Source organism: Clytia hemisphaerica, unplaced genomic scaffold (genome assembly GCF_902728285.1).
Source record: "Clytia hemisphaerica strain Z4C2 unplaced genomic scaffold, Clytia hemisphaerica genome assembly, whole genome shotgun sequence".
In the NCBI taxonomy this organism is placed as follows: domain Eukaryota; kingdom Metazoa; phylum Cnidaria; class Hydrozoa; order Leptothecata; family Clytiidae; genus Clytia; species Clytia hemisphaerica.
The window spans coordinates 1215705-1231776 of NW_027104297.1; the positions used below are offsets into that span (position 1 = coordinate 1215705).

Below are 16072 nucleotides of genomic sequence, written 5' to 3' on the forward strand. Positions count from 1 at the left end.
ATAATTACAAATATGTTTTATCAATTTCGTGTTTCCAATCTTTTTATCTACGCAGCGAAAGGAGTTGGTCTTGCATTCAAATATGCAATCTTTATCCAAATATGGGATTGATTGCACTCCGCCTGACAATTTATATTGTGACGCTCTCCCATGGAGAGTGCTAATTTTTTTCTGGGATCAAATCAATCATGCTATGGGCACATCAAGAGTTCAAGAATGTTTTTTCCGTTATTTCAGTGCGCAAAAACGTGATTAAAAAAAGGTTTCAAAGTTGGAGGAGAGGAGTTTATTATTAAAAAATTGGAAAAGAATTACAGAGTGAGGTGCAGAGCGAAGTGGTTTTGACGTCTGCGTATCAGCGTGTGTATTCGCAGCGGAACAGTGAAAAAACACCGGGAGTTTTCAAAATTCATTTTGTACTCAATAAGTCAAGGAATTCTTTATTAGAAAATATGATTTTTCTTAAAAACGTTCACACGCTACAGATAAGCACAGTTGGATTTGTTATACTATCAATGAAAAAAAAATCTTTATCTAGAAATCTTACTTTTTACTATAATGTTTTGAAGACCCAGATTGAAACGTTTTGTACCAGTATTGGAAATAGTTTTGAGACAACCGGCTCGGAAATTAGAAGAGTCGTCTAGAGAGGAAAGCTGTACACTTTTTGCTATGTTAACCCTGTTGTTTCCTGACCGACTCTGAGGCGTTTGAATTTTTTATGTTGGCTAAAAATTGAAAAAGGGAAATTATAGATTAGACAAAGATAGTTTTTTTTCTCAATGAAACAAAAAACTGAATGAAAAACGTTTTTAGCGTCCTACTACGATTTTAAATCGTGTTACTTTTGTTTTCAAAAAAATTATGAAAAAACCGCCATATTTATGCAAATAAGTAGTACTATCTTTCTTATTTAGACTGGGTGCAAATAATCTTGTTAACGCCTTACCCTTTCGGTGGTATATAAAAATTAAAATTTGAAGAGCTTAGCTTTTTTAACTGTTGAAAAAAATTTAGATGTAAGTTTTACATCATCACTAGAAAAGCTTTTTTATTTAGTTTTATTCGAATGCAGCTTCGGACACTGCATCCTTACTAAAAATTTTCTTTAGCTTTCATTTAAGTTGCAATATACAAGCGTATATCCCTATTTCTACACGAAACACAGTAACGCAATTCCATCTAAACCATTTACTTATAGACTATCAGCCAATTATGGTGCAGCAGTAAATATTTTCACCCCAGATTCCTTGAATTTGATTTCTTATATCCATTACTTTGACTGGCGTCTAGCATCATCGAGCTGACTGTGCGGGCGGTCGCATTACGCACCAAGCAATGAGCAATTGAGCAATACCCTAGACATTCATTCACTGCCCTCAGTCATTATGATGCGATATAACATTTTATAATGAGACGATTATTAATTAAAAAGGGTTTAATATGCGTGTCATAATACATTCAGATTAAATAGCTAGTCAACCCAGGCATACTGCGATAGCCTTGCCTTTGAAATAGACACATCTTTAGACAAAGGATGCCATAGGGGAATCTTCCGACCGTACGACCTATCTTTCTGTCCGCGCGGCTCATCTTTTAAGATGCACGACATTACTATATTTGTTAAATTTTCATATTTCATCTACTACCCACCAAGAAAGAATTTTAATTTGAAACATCATAGCTTTCAGAAAAATTAACAATATTAGTACCCTACCGAGGGTATAAAATTATGCTTGACAAAAGTTATGTTATAATGAAACTGTGCCAATACATGCTGATTGTTTTCACTTGATATATCCAGGGAGCTTTCCGGTGGTTGCAGAGATTTTGAGCTCGTGAAGTTTAAGGTATTTTTCCTGAGCTTTGAATTAATCAGTAATATTGTGTTTTACGACGACCTTCAAGTGTTTCCGTTTTTTGGTTTTCCCTCTTGATTATACTCGACACTTGCGAGATAAAGATATCTAGTCGTGCTTGAGACTGCCCTAACATGATCACGCACGATCAGCACTAAAAGCTGCTACTGTGCGGCCCCGTTATTTACACTCTCACTAGACTGAAGTCGGCTATACTGCGTGTAATACAGTAATGTAAATGTTATGCGGTAATACATTGATACGATAATTGTTACGGGATTTTATCAGTTAGCATCGACGTGCTAGACTACACATTCTTTTATAAGAACATAAGGCTTCGATTGCCAAAATGTTAAGGACAAGTTGAGAACATTTTAAGAAAATGGACAAAAAATACTTACAAAATCTTAAAAATAAGAACATGCTAAGAACATTGTTAGACTTAAAACTCAAAAAGTTAAGAACATATCTGAAGGCTTCAGAAATTTTGGATGTTCTTATAAAAATACGTGTACACTCTTATCTGTCGTAAAGGTTCGAGACGAATTTCAACGGAATAGATTATTTTACTTATTACTTATCACGGTAACTGGGCATTACTGGCACAGATATCTTATATAAAACACTATAGAGCTACTCCGTCCCTATTTGAATAAAGAAATCCGCCATCTTTAATAAGTAGAACATAGTTCGGTGGCGGCAATCTGATTTTGATCGATCAAGCCTATCTTTCGCCTCGTCGCTTCGTACCATTCAGGATTTTTAGCTTGGTTGAACAAATTGTCGGTACAGAACTATGAACTACTTTGACCTACTTTCAGCAAAGATGGCGGATTATTTTGCTTTATCTGCCGTTACTTGGGAAATACAGAGTAGCTCTATCTAGTGTTTTATGTAATATATCTATGATTACGGGACATTAATTGAGAAGATTTGATAATCGTAATTGTTGTTTAAAGCTAGAGTAAGGCTTTAAAATTCTATTAGCGAATACGTGACTATCACCCTTACTCACAGCAGATCAGATACTCGATAAGAACAAAATAATATTACTCTATTAAATCGCATCACTTTTGTGTTAAGTGTTCTGGTGAATCATGCATGTTGTTTTCGAATCGGAGCAGGATGGTAGAGACAGGTGTCCTTCTACAGCTTGTTGCTGACATCATACAGCCCTGTCACTCAGCACCATCTTTCATCACCTCATCAAAACCCGTATAGTCATCTCATTGTTTTCTATTGTGTATTCTTTATCGCAAAGTTCCAAGAACATGATATACAACCAGATCCAATATCCACCTACACAAACATGTTTCACGTTTTTTACATATAAGAACAAAGATTATGAGACTTGACATATTTCAAGTTCATTTCAAGGTTTGGGTTCTCTTAAATGTGCAATTTCTCAAGAAATTAGACCAACATACTCACAAAATGCTGAAAATTAAGAACATTTTAAGGCTTTGTGGACTCTAAAATACCCAATTTCTTAGTAAAATGGACAAAAATGCTTAAAAAATGGTGAAAATAAGAACACGCTAAGACCATTTTTAAGCTTACACCTAAAAAAGTCAAAAACATGCCCAGGTTTCAATGACTTTCGGCGTTCTTATAAATAACGTGAAAAATGGGTCCTCAGTAGGTGAATCAAGATTTTTGTTATCGTTTCTTGGCTGTTATTGATTACAAAGAACCTCTCAACCTTACTGACTATTGAGGTTTCAAGTGATGACTTTCTGACGTCAGCACTTTCAAGTTGTTTTGGTGTTCGACAGTATGACCTATACTTATTGTTTTCGTTGTCATTTTTTTCTGTTGATTTACAAGGTTTTTTTTATGAGAACAAATTATATGAGAACAAGGCTTCAATAATCAAATTATTAAGAACAAGTTAAGAACATTAGGACTTTGCGGGCTGATTTCTTACGAAAATGGACAAAAATACTCGAAAAACAGTAGGTAAAAATAAAAAAAATTCAAAAAGTTAAGAACATCCAAAGAAAGGCTTCAAAAATGATGGATGTTCTTAAGAAAAACGTGTAATACGTCTGCTCCCCCAACAGTGCTGCGGGGTATTGAATGTTATTCTCACATTGTGATAAGCTGCTTGGACCGTCGGCCGTTTCCCTCACCCTTATTTGAAAACGAAATCGGCATTTGATTAATGCAAGGTTATCGTTTTCTCATATCAAATTATATGATTAGATTGAATCATAAATTCGAGATCGAAAGTACAAAAATGACGTTATGTTTTGTCATATCTGTTTTCCAATGTTATCCCAATATGTTTGTACACCGTATTAATCTTTAGACATCAAATATTGTTTCACAATTGGAAGTATGAGACAAATGGTAAAGCAAAAGCGAGCCTATGCATGCATGAATACCTGTATATCTTAAATTGTGTTAAACGGTGAAAAGGATGCGGCTATTATATTTTGGTTTTTCATATCTCATATTAAAAGTCAACAATATCGATAACATTCAATATCGTCATTGCATAAGTTTCCACGTGGGGCATGTGGCGGAAAGGCGGGAATGCGGAGACGGTTACTGGGTTTGAGAGGCTCACCCTATGTTTCTATCTCGACCATTCAGCCTTTCTTAAATCAACCCTTTCAATCATTATTGAGAATGTCAAAGCCATAATAAACGAGCCATGTTTACGTTTTACGATCTCCAAAACAGCTCCACCCTCATTTTTCGCATCTGTCAGCAAATTTAAAATTGCTTTTTACTGGAAGTTTTGTTATGTTAATAATCAAGAATCTCTCCCCGAAAAATACATCCTTTTAAAGTTTCAAAACTCCTCCTCTGAAAGTTGGAATCAAAACAGATGTAATTTTTATACCATCAAAAGAATCAGCTAACGACATCAAGAGAGAGTATTTAAGTGTCTCAGTATTACCCTCGATATATTTTAGGCGTTTCCTGTACCTCACTATCCCCGGTCAATATTTCATCAAAACCCGCTTAACAAGGATAAAATTATTGCGGTTCTTTTCACAAATATGGCAAGCCAAAACAACTCCATTGTCTCATGAAAGAATTTCCTTCGGCTATACACGTTTTTTATATTAGAAAAACTATACAAGAACATAAGGATTCGATGGACAAAATATTAAGAACAGGTTAAGAGCATCTTAAGTACTTTGCAGACTTCAAAACGCCCAATTTTTAGAAAAATGTGACAGAAATCTGCAGAAATACTCACAAAAATGGTGAAAATATGAACATGTTAAGGAACATTTTTGGGCTAAAAAGTTAAAAAGCTATGAATATCTAAAAGCTTAAAAAAATTTGGATGTTCTTATAAAAAACCGTGTAGATGACATTACGGAGATTTGAGGTGAAAAGAAAAAAACTTTCAACGATATCTTGTTGTACGGGTAAATCCTCAGATAACCATGTCAAAATTTTCAAAATTATATGCTTGAGCCATTCTTAAAGTGGTTTTGAGATGACATCGATATAAACACGCAAATTTTTGAAGAAGGTCAAATGACTTTTATGGCTCGATACCCTGTCCATGCGTTTATATGATGCCTATCGGAGAAGCTGGTCTCTGCGTTTTTTCCGTGTATGAGCAATGGTTTTATTTAGACCCGGCGAAGGAGAATTTCGTTCGTCCAAGGCACGAAAAATATTACAATTCGTCGGTTTAAAAATTCGGTTCGCCGCCTCAAGTACATTCACGCTAATCCATACACTGGGCTTGCTAAGAATTCGCTGGCCTAGAATCTATAATTCGCCGGAGTTAATTTTTCATCTGCAAGCCTATCAAAAACAAAGCAAAACATCTGCACGAGACTCTCTGGAGAAGCAAGAAAACAGGAATTTTGTTTATAGGTCTTGATAAATGAGATTTTAACCGCAAGTAGAGATATCATAATTAGAGTGGTCACATCTATTAAGTTCATCATAACATAATATTTTCTCATCGCGTATTTCGGACGACTGTTTCTCAATTCCCTCGGTAAATGATTGGGGCGTACGCATGACACGGTACCCACTGGGATACCGACATTTTTCCTTAAAACACCGAAAACTAGTAGAAAAAAGGACACACCGTCAAAGTGAGTAGTCACTAAACGAGTCGATTTAATCCCTTTCGGTGCATAAAATATTTGGCATTTTCAGCGGCTTTTCTGAAGTTATGGGGCTAGGGTCATTAGACTTATATTTTTGTATTTGTATATGTATATACTTATAGTTATTGTCAGAAGTTTTATTGTATGGCAGACAGTTTCTTACTCGCTGTTTCCGTCAAGGAAGGGAGTGGAAGAAAAATATGATCTTGATGCTCGTGTTGGTGAGCAGGGCCCACGCCATGGCAATGAATATAGAGTCTAAGGAGGCGCAACGTAAAATTTTTACTTTGCAAAAAAGTAGAGGGCCTGGAGGCTAGTGTGGCCAACAAATTTTGCTTATCATATCCAGCGTTGTTTGACTTGAAATTATCAAACTCGTACCCAGTTCCTTTATCATTTTTTCATGATTCTGAAAGCGCTTACGAAAGGTACCTTATCTAAATGTTAAAAGCATGGATATGATTTGCATGTTTAAAGTGGCTGAGCTTAACAGCTTCTTTTCCACTAAGGCTTGGTTTATATCACTAGTGACTCTAATGAATTTTCTTTGGTATTTTTAATGGTGTCATAGCTGGTTAAAATGTTAAAAATCATTAAGTGGTGGACCTTCTTATCTACATTTAGTTGCTAATGGTAACCCTGATTTGTTTTACATAATGGTACATAATGGTGGTCAAAATTTGTATGAGACGCCGATTCCTTTAAAAAGTATCCCTCGCTGCACACGGCGCTAGGATTATCTGAAAATTCAATAGAAAGATTATTCTTGTTGAATATTCATGAAAATTAATTTGAGACTTATCTACAAGACACTTGTTTAAAACAAATTTCCCGCTCAATTCTATTCGCCAACTTTAAAATAAGCTTTCAAAATTTAATTTAATTTTTCTAGACGGTTTATAACTTTATATAAAACCAATAAATTTTATATATTCTTTAAACACCAAAAATTAAGGGGGATAGTAGCTTTGTTAAAGGGGAGTAAATGAAAAAATAATCGTAAAATTTCATTCATAGTATTTTTGAAAGAATTATCATGATTTATTTTCAATAACTTTTAAAGATTTAGAAAAAAATTAATACTATGCTGTGAAATATTTTTTGAATGGAAAGTTTTTAAATCTATTTTTTGACCAAAAGGGGGCACGTGGTATTAAAAAAAGGGTAAAAAAAGGAGGGGACCCCTTTAAAAAATTCTACCCAAAAGAGCCTTATTATAACTTTTCATTGTAAAGTATTTTAAGGGAAAACTTTCTATACTGTATTTGGTATCGTCATAGTGTGTGAATTCTTATTTGAACGTCTTACGGACGTTAAGATGGCGTCAACTTGAGAGAAAGTACGTCAAGATTTTTTTGAGAGAAGCACGTGGCCATCGTTTGAGAAAAAAGGGGGTTTCAAATTCACAAGGTGTGAACTAGACAGTATTTTTGAGTGAATTTCTTTTTTGTGATATAAAATCTTCGAGATCATCAGAATTCTTCAAATCTCACATGAAAGAGAGGCCGCCAAAATAATTTTGATGACGTGAATCTCGTATTTCTTTCGTTTCTAAACGCGAACGCCGCTAAATTCGTTTTTTAAATGACGTCATCATCATCAAACTCTACGGGACTTTCTCATCAAAACATCAAAGATGGCGTACTTAGCTGTGTGTACTTTTTTGCTTGATACAAACACAATATTTGTCTTTCCCTTTCTATTTTTGCTGATTTATCAAATAATGTAATTATTTATAATCAGTACATTCTTTTTTTGTAAGAAAAAGTATATTTTTAATGAGGCTCGACTGTATTTTTTGGGCTTTTCAGCCTTTAAATTGGTCTCCTTTTTTTTGCATTCTTAAACCTAATTGTTCTCATAAAATGTTTCTTATAAAAAAGAGTGTAACTAACATCTCCACCTTTTTTTATTAAAACATCCAAAATTTTAAGCTTTCGGATGTTCTTAGAATTTTGAGTTTAAAGTGTTCTTTATTCTTAATTTTTCCACCTTTGAGGCCTTATGATCTTATAAAAAAACGTTTATTGTGTCATCACGCTTTACACATGTTCATTTGGTACCAGTACACATAAAATGTCATCACTTAAACCCAGAAATGACAAAAGAAAGGAAAATCACACAAATCAATCACAGGAGAAATTTCTTTTTCTGGTCATTCCCACGTGTTTAAAGGGACATATCATTGTTTCGCAAAGTGCGATTCCCTCTTAATGTCCATTCACGTCACGTAACAATACTTTATTGGATGTAAAATGGTGATTCCTTTTCGAAGTAAATCTCATCGTTTTCGGGTTTCGATTACACATCTAGAGGGTTTTGATCGGTTTAAAATAGTTTTAACGGTCTGATAAGATTAAGTTACGTCATGCTGTTGTAAAATTTAAAATAAAAATGACATAATGATATTTTTTTGATAAATCTGTCACTTTTCTTTCTTTTTGGTTTTGTCCGCTTATATAAGACCTCAATGATCAACAGATTACGTTTACAGTATTTCTTGGTATCATCATAGTTTCATAATCACACCATCTGAAAGTAAGAAAGATACTTCTTTACTTAATCGAACGCGTTTAACAAAGCTCCTATAGATTTAGAATTGTCCGAAATTTAGGAAAACATTAATAAAGAATCCATTACCTTGACTCTAATGTATAAATACAATGACTTTCTGATGCGTGATAGGGCAAAAATTTGAGGCGTGATGCGTGATTTGGGCTATTTTTCGCTATTTTTTGCGTGATGAAAAATTTTAGCGATTTTCGTGATGCGTGATGGAGAAAAATTTTTTGCGTGATGGCGTGATTAGGGGTGCCGCTGGGGGGCCCCCTTATCTGATGTGATGATTGCAAGCTCTACAAAAAATCAGTTAATGGATTTCTAAGTAAGTTACCCAGAAGCGTGGTGGGTCGACCCAAACACTGGGGAGGCAACCAATAACTAGAGTTTTGGCGCCCACTTTTAAAAGTAACATGTCTTTGTGAAAATGACGCGAGCGAATCGAGTACGAAAATCTTTGTTTATTTTCTCTTTTGGCTGAAAACTGCTAATTCTAGGGCGTAAAAGAGCAAAGGGGTGTCGAAATTAGGCGGTTTTTGTATCTCTTGTATTTCCCCTCAAGACGCTGGGGTGCCTCACTGCCACCATGCTACTGACGTCACCCTCTTCCATTTTAAAGTTCACTCACAGAGTTGTAAAGTGTTCTAATCAAAAGAGTTCATTTTCATATCATACTCTCAAGAGAACGCACCATTAAAACGCAACTAAACACCAAACCGCTGCCGGCTTATGTAGCCTAATCCAGTATAGGCATTACTTTATTTAATCAGCTCTTTGTAACTCAAACTTCGCCATGGCTCAACCTTATCTACCTCTTTACGACTCTAAGCCTCAATGGTCCCAATAGTTTAAGCGATTTCTGATGATTATTCCGCCATTGGTGTTTGAGTTACAGAGGCCTGATTGTTCATTGCAAATTGACTGAATTGTTAACAACTTGAATCTACTGGCTGGCCTCTTCTAACCTTGTCTAAATGTTTTGATTACTGGAAGATTTCTCTAAACCTCTCTCCGCAATTTCATGCTCCTCCTTTGAGGCTCTTTTTCCATGTATCTCCAGCACGAAAATACACTCCTTCGTAGAGCTCCTTTTTAAACCACCTCTCTAATTTGTTTGCGGTGTCTTTTAAATAATGGCCAAAATGATTGAAATGGCAAAGCGGTTTTTCGGAAAACGTTGATGTGTGCTTTTGCTGTCTCGATATGGTCTCTCCACCAATTAAACCAAATAGCTCATTTCAGATTTCTTTGTATAATGGTTACTTTCACTTATTCATGACGTACGCTTTCTAAAATTAAAAGACTTTTTCCCGCCATTATTCTTGAATATCTTTAAACCGATATTGAGTCATTTTTTACTTGGCGTTGGCTCGATAGTGGTCATTTCTATTATTTTATTGGCGAACTGATAATCAATCAATGTATGTGCGGCATTCTTTATCTGTCAACAAAATATATTAAATACACAGTGCAAAGGCAATAATTACATTTATCATTTACTTCGCATGAAGCCTGAAATCTAAGGACATAACAAGATTATGATTTATACTGTGTTGAGTACTAAACTATCCTTAACTCTTTAAGCAACAAAACTTTATTGAGACTTGGCTTTTCTTATTTTTTTATCGTTGTTAACCTGTTATTAAATTTTTAGGTATTTTAGGCTCTACAGTATACTTTTTATTACTCTTGAGCCTTTATTTGTATAAATTTCAGTCATTTCAGCCATGTTTAGAGGCTTTGAGCGTTATTGCTCTTATAAAAAAATGAATGTATCACTTTTTAAAAGCAATTTGATACAACTTTCTCTGTCATAATGAAAATAACATACTGCTGGGCCGGCGACGAGTGACAGTTTGACAATCACAATAGCATCAATTTTCATATGAGTCTTTATAATGTCAAAGCATTTTCTGCTGTTATGCATTCATTTTGCTTTCGCATTTACATTGCAAGTCTTGAATTTCCTGAAAACTTTTTAAATGAAACAACTCGATTGTTCGAATATCCGTCCAACTGGATGAGCATTGACAAACGTTTCAATCTTCAACACTGATGTTGCTCTTAACCTAGCTTCAAGGAAAAAAGCAAAAAACCTCAGTAATTTTTTTTCCAAGTGAATTCACGATGAAAAGCTGCAATGTTTTAAAACTCGTTGTAAAAAGGTGAAATTCTCAATCGCGTGCAGCTTTTCACCGCAAATTCAGCCAAAAAGTCACTTTGAAAACTTTTGACTGAACCTTTCTTTTCAGTAATCGTGGATTTTTCTGTTAAATACAGTAATACACAATTGTACTGCACATCATTATCATCCATTTGATTGACTATCCTGCCTGATGTCAAAAGCCTTCCAACTTCCCTTTATGAAGCAAGAAGCAAAGTACTGGTTAGCTTAACTACAAGATTCTCTGTATTGTGCTGTATTCAGTGATAGTCTATCCCTCTATTCTCTAAAAAAAATCAACAATGAGGATCTTGCCATAGTAATGTTACTATACGCTCTTCCTTGCGAAGGTCTTCCATCAGTCTTTTGATTTTCTGAGCCATGCTGTGTTGGAGCCAGACTTGTTCTCTTAGTTCACTGGGGTTAGGGTTAAATACAGCTTATTTAAATCAAAAACATTATTATTTCATAACAGATATAGCCTCGACCAAACTGTGTTTTTCTTTTTACAGTCTAAATTTTCCTACTCTTGCTTCTTACAATAACAAACTTTCCACTTTTGAATTGCTTTTGGTTTCAGAAATGTCTGATTTCATATATAACTACGAGCATTTTCTAATTACTCCGCGCGTAACACGTATATACTCCAAAGGCCATTGCCCAATTTGGCTGACATTTTTAGTTGTTTTTTTCATCCAGATTTACGATGGAAAAATTGAGTGCACTGATTGGCTAAAGCAAAACAACCGACTTAGCCTTCGTGTACATACAGTACGTATCAATCTTAGACTTACGACTGAGTAGTCTGTTCATCATACATGACGCAACCTTTGACATGGGATACGAAAATGGACTTCTATTGAGAATCGGAAGGGTAAAAACTGAAAACTCTTTGATTTTGATATAGTATTGTAAGTGCATCACTTCTGAAAGTGGCATAATTTGAAACTTCCATTTATACCAAAATTTTTCTTAGGTAATTTGAGATAACCGTGTTGTCACTTGTGATATGAGAAATAGTGCGAAGGAAAAGCAATACCTTATACTTAATGAAAACAATGCCGTTTCAAAATTCTAGGTCAATACTATATATTTTTTTTCTACCAGCCACAGTGATTTAGATTAACATGCCTATGCGCAAATTTCATTTCGATTCTAGGATCGGCTAACCCATCTGCCCCATTCACTTTACTCGTACGCAAAATTTAGCTAAGCTGTGCCCGCTTATGTTGTATTATTTTCAGGCTTTTCATAACCGTTTTAAAATCTGATGCTAACCCTGCCCTGAGTTTATTTTGTGGTTTTATATTATTATCGAAATCATTCTTATAAAAACCATGCACTTTATTCTACCTGAAAGGAATTAAAAATAACTGATCGTACAATTTGAACCAGCTCAATTTTTTCCTTTCATATAAAAATATACTGACCGTAAGACCTTTTCTGCCTTCCAGGTACACAAAAACAAAAGGGTGGATCATACTTAGAAAAATGATAGCTTTGAGATTAGTTAGATTTCATTCTTTCACGCCTACTTGGTAATTTTTTTGTGGTATTTTGCATGAAATTGATTTCCCTGCACAGAGCGAGATCTACTCCAAGCCTCTGATTCGGCCCTTAGAGACACTTTAGTGTGAAATGACTGCTACGGAATACCATATGACCCAGACGATGGGAAAAATCATTTTCTCATCTTTTCAACGAAAAGGGAAGTAACAGGACAAACATGACATGCTGGTTCTATATCATCTCATCACAGAAAAAGAATAGCCATAATCTTTCTTAATCAGTTGTTAATAATCAACATTCTTATAATTTACTTCTCCTTCATTCAACTAATCCTGAACCTTTAAACTAACTAAATAATGAGCGACTATTACTAGGCTATTTACTAGGGAGTGTGTAGAACGTGACACAATACACGTTAAGGACAGGGAACCTTTATATCAACCCACAAAGGGCTCACGGCAGGCTAAAGAAATCAATAGTGGTTGCAATTTAAACTAGCTAGTCTAAGATATGCTTAAGCGACTTATCTTGCTGGTATAGAATTTGACGCTAAAGCTTTTATTTTTGATATAAGAAAATACTATATAAGAACATTTTCTAAGGCTTCGCTTGCTCTAAAGCACCAAATTTCTTTCTTAGAAAATTGGAAAAAATAAGAATATTTGGGTCCTTATAAAAAACATTTATATTTACACTCTCTGCTTCATTGACTTTAGCCTGTACCATCCCGCCCATGGACGTGTTTCGTGTGTCAGTCTGTTTCGGTTAGCGAGATTCTGTGTCTCAGTCAGTGAAGAAGAGTTTGGTACAGGCTACGTTGACTTACCATAGAATAAGCGATCGCCCTACAGATCAGTACGCTTCTCCGGTCTCGTCTTACCCCTTAGCTTCTATCACATAAGGTTATTCAATGTTCTACTAGTTCTTATGTAACAGAGAAACTTGGCAATGATTCCCTTTTCGTCTATACAAAGTTTTAATTAAATCCTCTATGTTAAATCTCATTCTACTATGTCTGTTTTTTGAAGAAAATGTCTTTTCCAAACAGAAGCATAAGGTCTAGTTCATTCACTATCGAAAGTCATTTAAATCTTTATAGGTTTGTGAAACCCAACGCCGTTATCACATGTTGTCTCTAGTTTTGATGCTTTGCTTCTCTTCCTGGAGACTTAGCAAGAACATGTTTTCGAATTTGAAAGTCTATCAAATTTCGTAGAGTAAAAAGGTTTTACTAAATCACGTATGCAGTCAGGGAGAGTCTACTCTGCTTAGGCAAAAGTGGACACGGGGTTGTGTCACTGGACCGGTTTCCTTCACAGGGGCCTCTCGGACGGTTTTTGTCTGATCGCGGTGGAACTTTGCCGAAAATCCGGTCTAATATGGAGTGCCTTTTTAGGAAAATATGGAAAAGACTGAACACGTTGGAGAAAATTACCACTCGTCCTCCCCACTGCGAGTAGATCGCCTAATCTGAGGCTCCAGATTTAATTTCAACATCACGTCAATTCTAATCTCATAGCAGATCATAAATTCTGTGCATACCACGCTCTTAAAAGGATATGGCGAATGCAATGATTTGATCTTGTTGTTCAGCCAAAGAATTCAAAACTGCGTTACCTTTTGCTTGAAAAGGAAAGCGAAAGCGACTGGGTTCTAATATTTATGCTTATGATTGATGTTTGTTTTGGTGCGATTGTTTTGCTTTGTAGCCAATTATTGAGCTCAAAAGCTTATTTAATGTTCATTCAAAATATCTAGATGAAAAAATCGAAGCGGTCCACCAAACCTGGGCAGATTTTCTAACGTAGATGCACGTAGATGCTATATAGCCTTTAGAGTGCATAAGTTTCAGCATGGGTAATTGGAATCTGCTCAGAGATTACGCCAATTGAGTCAAGTATTTCAATCTAAACAACTGTGTAATCTAAACGACTGGGGTACTTTTTGAACTGCAAAGTATTTGAAACCATTAGCAATCGGGTGATTTCTAAAAGATAGATCATTAGTCACCCTTACGCCTAAGGCTCGGATACAGAGGGAGGCTATAACCAATGGAGGAGAGTGCACTTTATTATCGTATTACCTTATATGGAAACTAATTACTCTCTATGAATAAGATAGCCTACCCCTTAGTATTAAATCTTTCCTTAGACAAGAGAAATCGCTGCTTTTTTTACTTCCTAAACGCGAAACCCTTCAAACCGCAACACGGGAAGTTAGCTTTTATTTGGTTTTGTATAGAGTCGCTCTGTTTGATCTACATCTGACGGATTGGAATGTTTTTTCTTGTTACTTTATTTTGAGCAAGATTTTCTGTATTCTCGCGTTGTTTGAAGTAGAAATGCTTCAAAGAATTGCGTGAATAATCTCAGTTATATGTTCCGGTTTTAATGTTTTGTTTGCGAACTGTTTATAACCTTGCCATCCATCGATCTTGCGCAATTATGTCTTAGCTTGGCTTTGAGAGCTGCCTCGGAATTTAACCGTGTTTAAAATATCCTTGGAACCATGTTCTTAATTCTGGAGGCACTGCTATTGCCTTCCTGTTTACGATTTGAAGTTGATTGTATGTCAGGAAATACTCACGACTATCGTGGTAGATAAACGTTAATCATGTCCTCTCCTCTATCACGGCGCTTAGTTTTGATGGATGCATAGCCCCTTTTACTGCCGCAATGAATCATGGGAAGCAGGACTGTTCTGAATATGATATCATATCAGATCAGCCTTATTGTTTTAATCGGCTTTACAACATGACTTGATTGCTTGAATAATGATATTCATGACGTAATGTTTTATACGGAAGTACCCTAGATAGCCCGGGCTTTTGCCACTAGTTTTATTGTTCAAATTCAAAATTAGTGGACTTTTGTGTGCTTCTGTATAAAACATTACGTCATGAATATCAGGAATTCCCTTAAAATTTAAAACCCTATTGACAATGACATAAATTCAAACATCTTTCTTTTCTCTTCTCCAGATATCTTTGCGACACCATCGACGACTTCAAAGAAGGCATTATCCAAAAAGAAAGATGAAACGTCTAAAAAGAAGTCAGCCGCTGCATCATCTAGCGCTAACGAAGCTAAAGATCCGTTTGATGATCCGCTGAACGCATTTGGGGGAAACTAAATTGCCGCTAACTCCGATTCAAACAGGTTTAATTTTCCATCACGGAACTTACCACACGCCTGCGAATGACGTGATCGTTACGATGTAACCTATTCCGTGGAAATACCCTAGCTAAAACCCGCAAAAGCTTGTATGTGATTTTTTGTTTGAAATGACTACTACGGGAGTCGACTGATGACTTTTGGTTTGGAATAACCTGGAAATAAAAGCTGGCTTGAATAACAGTGCCTTTGTCGTAGACGCTTGCGTTACGGATTTCTTACTCTTTAGGTGTTTTTTTTACAATTATATACAGTACCATTCGAGAAATTTTTTTATAATAAATTATGTTTTCTATTCCCATATAGTTAGGTTATAGTATAGTAAACGATTTTTTAGATTTTTGATTATTTTGAATTTGAATGATTTTTGCACTCCAGACAGTATATCTCCTATCCCAGGGTCATCACATCTCTAGCTCTATCAATGGCGGGGACTAGCTAATTTTTGAATACTTGCAATATTGACCAATGACTTAATTACAGAAGGTATAATAAATGTAAAGTTTCCAGTTCTATGCTTCTGAGGGCTGGGGTCAAAGCGCATAATTATTTTTCAATGATAGTCATGAAAATGAAAATATAATTTAAAGAATTTGATTGTAAATATTGATTTTTCGGGGAATTTTTTCCTCTAGAGCTTTTCACAGTTACGTTCACAAGAATCTGAATATATTGATGCGCAATTTAATTCGAAAGAGATATTCATGTGCAATTAAA

General features: G+C 35.3%; 1 protein-coding gene across 1 annotated transcript in view; it reads left to right on the forward strand.

The window, feature by feature from the left end:
- The window catches only part of LOC136817339 (WASH complex subunit 2-like), an 87640-nt gene extending 71568 nt beyond the window's left edge, over positions 1-16072 (forward strand). Inside the window, exon 27 of the mRNA XM_067073684.1 lies at positions 15163-16072. Coding sequence (XP_066929785.1) covers positions 15163-15314 — 152 coding nt within the window. The 3' untranslated portion in view covers positions 15315-16072. The remainder of the gene's footprint in view (positions 1-15162) is intronic.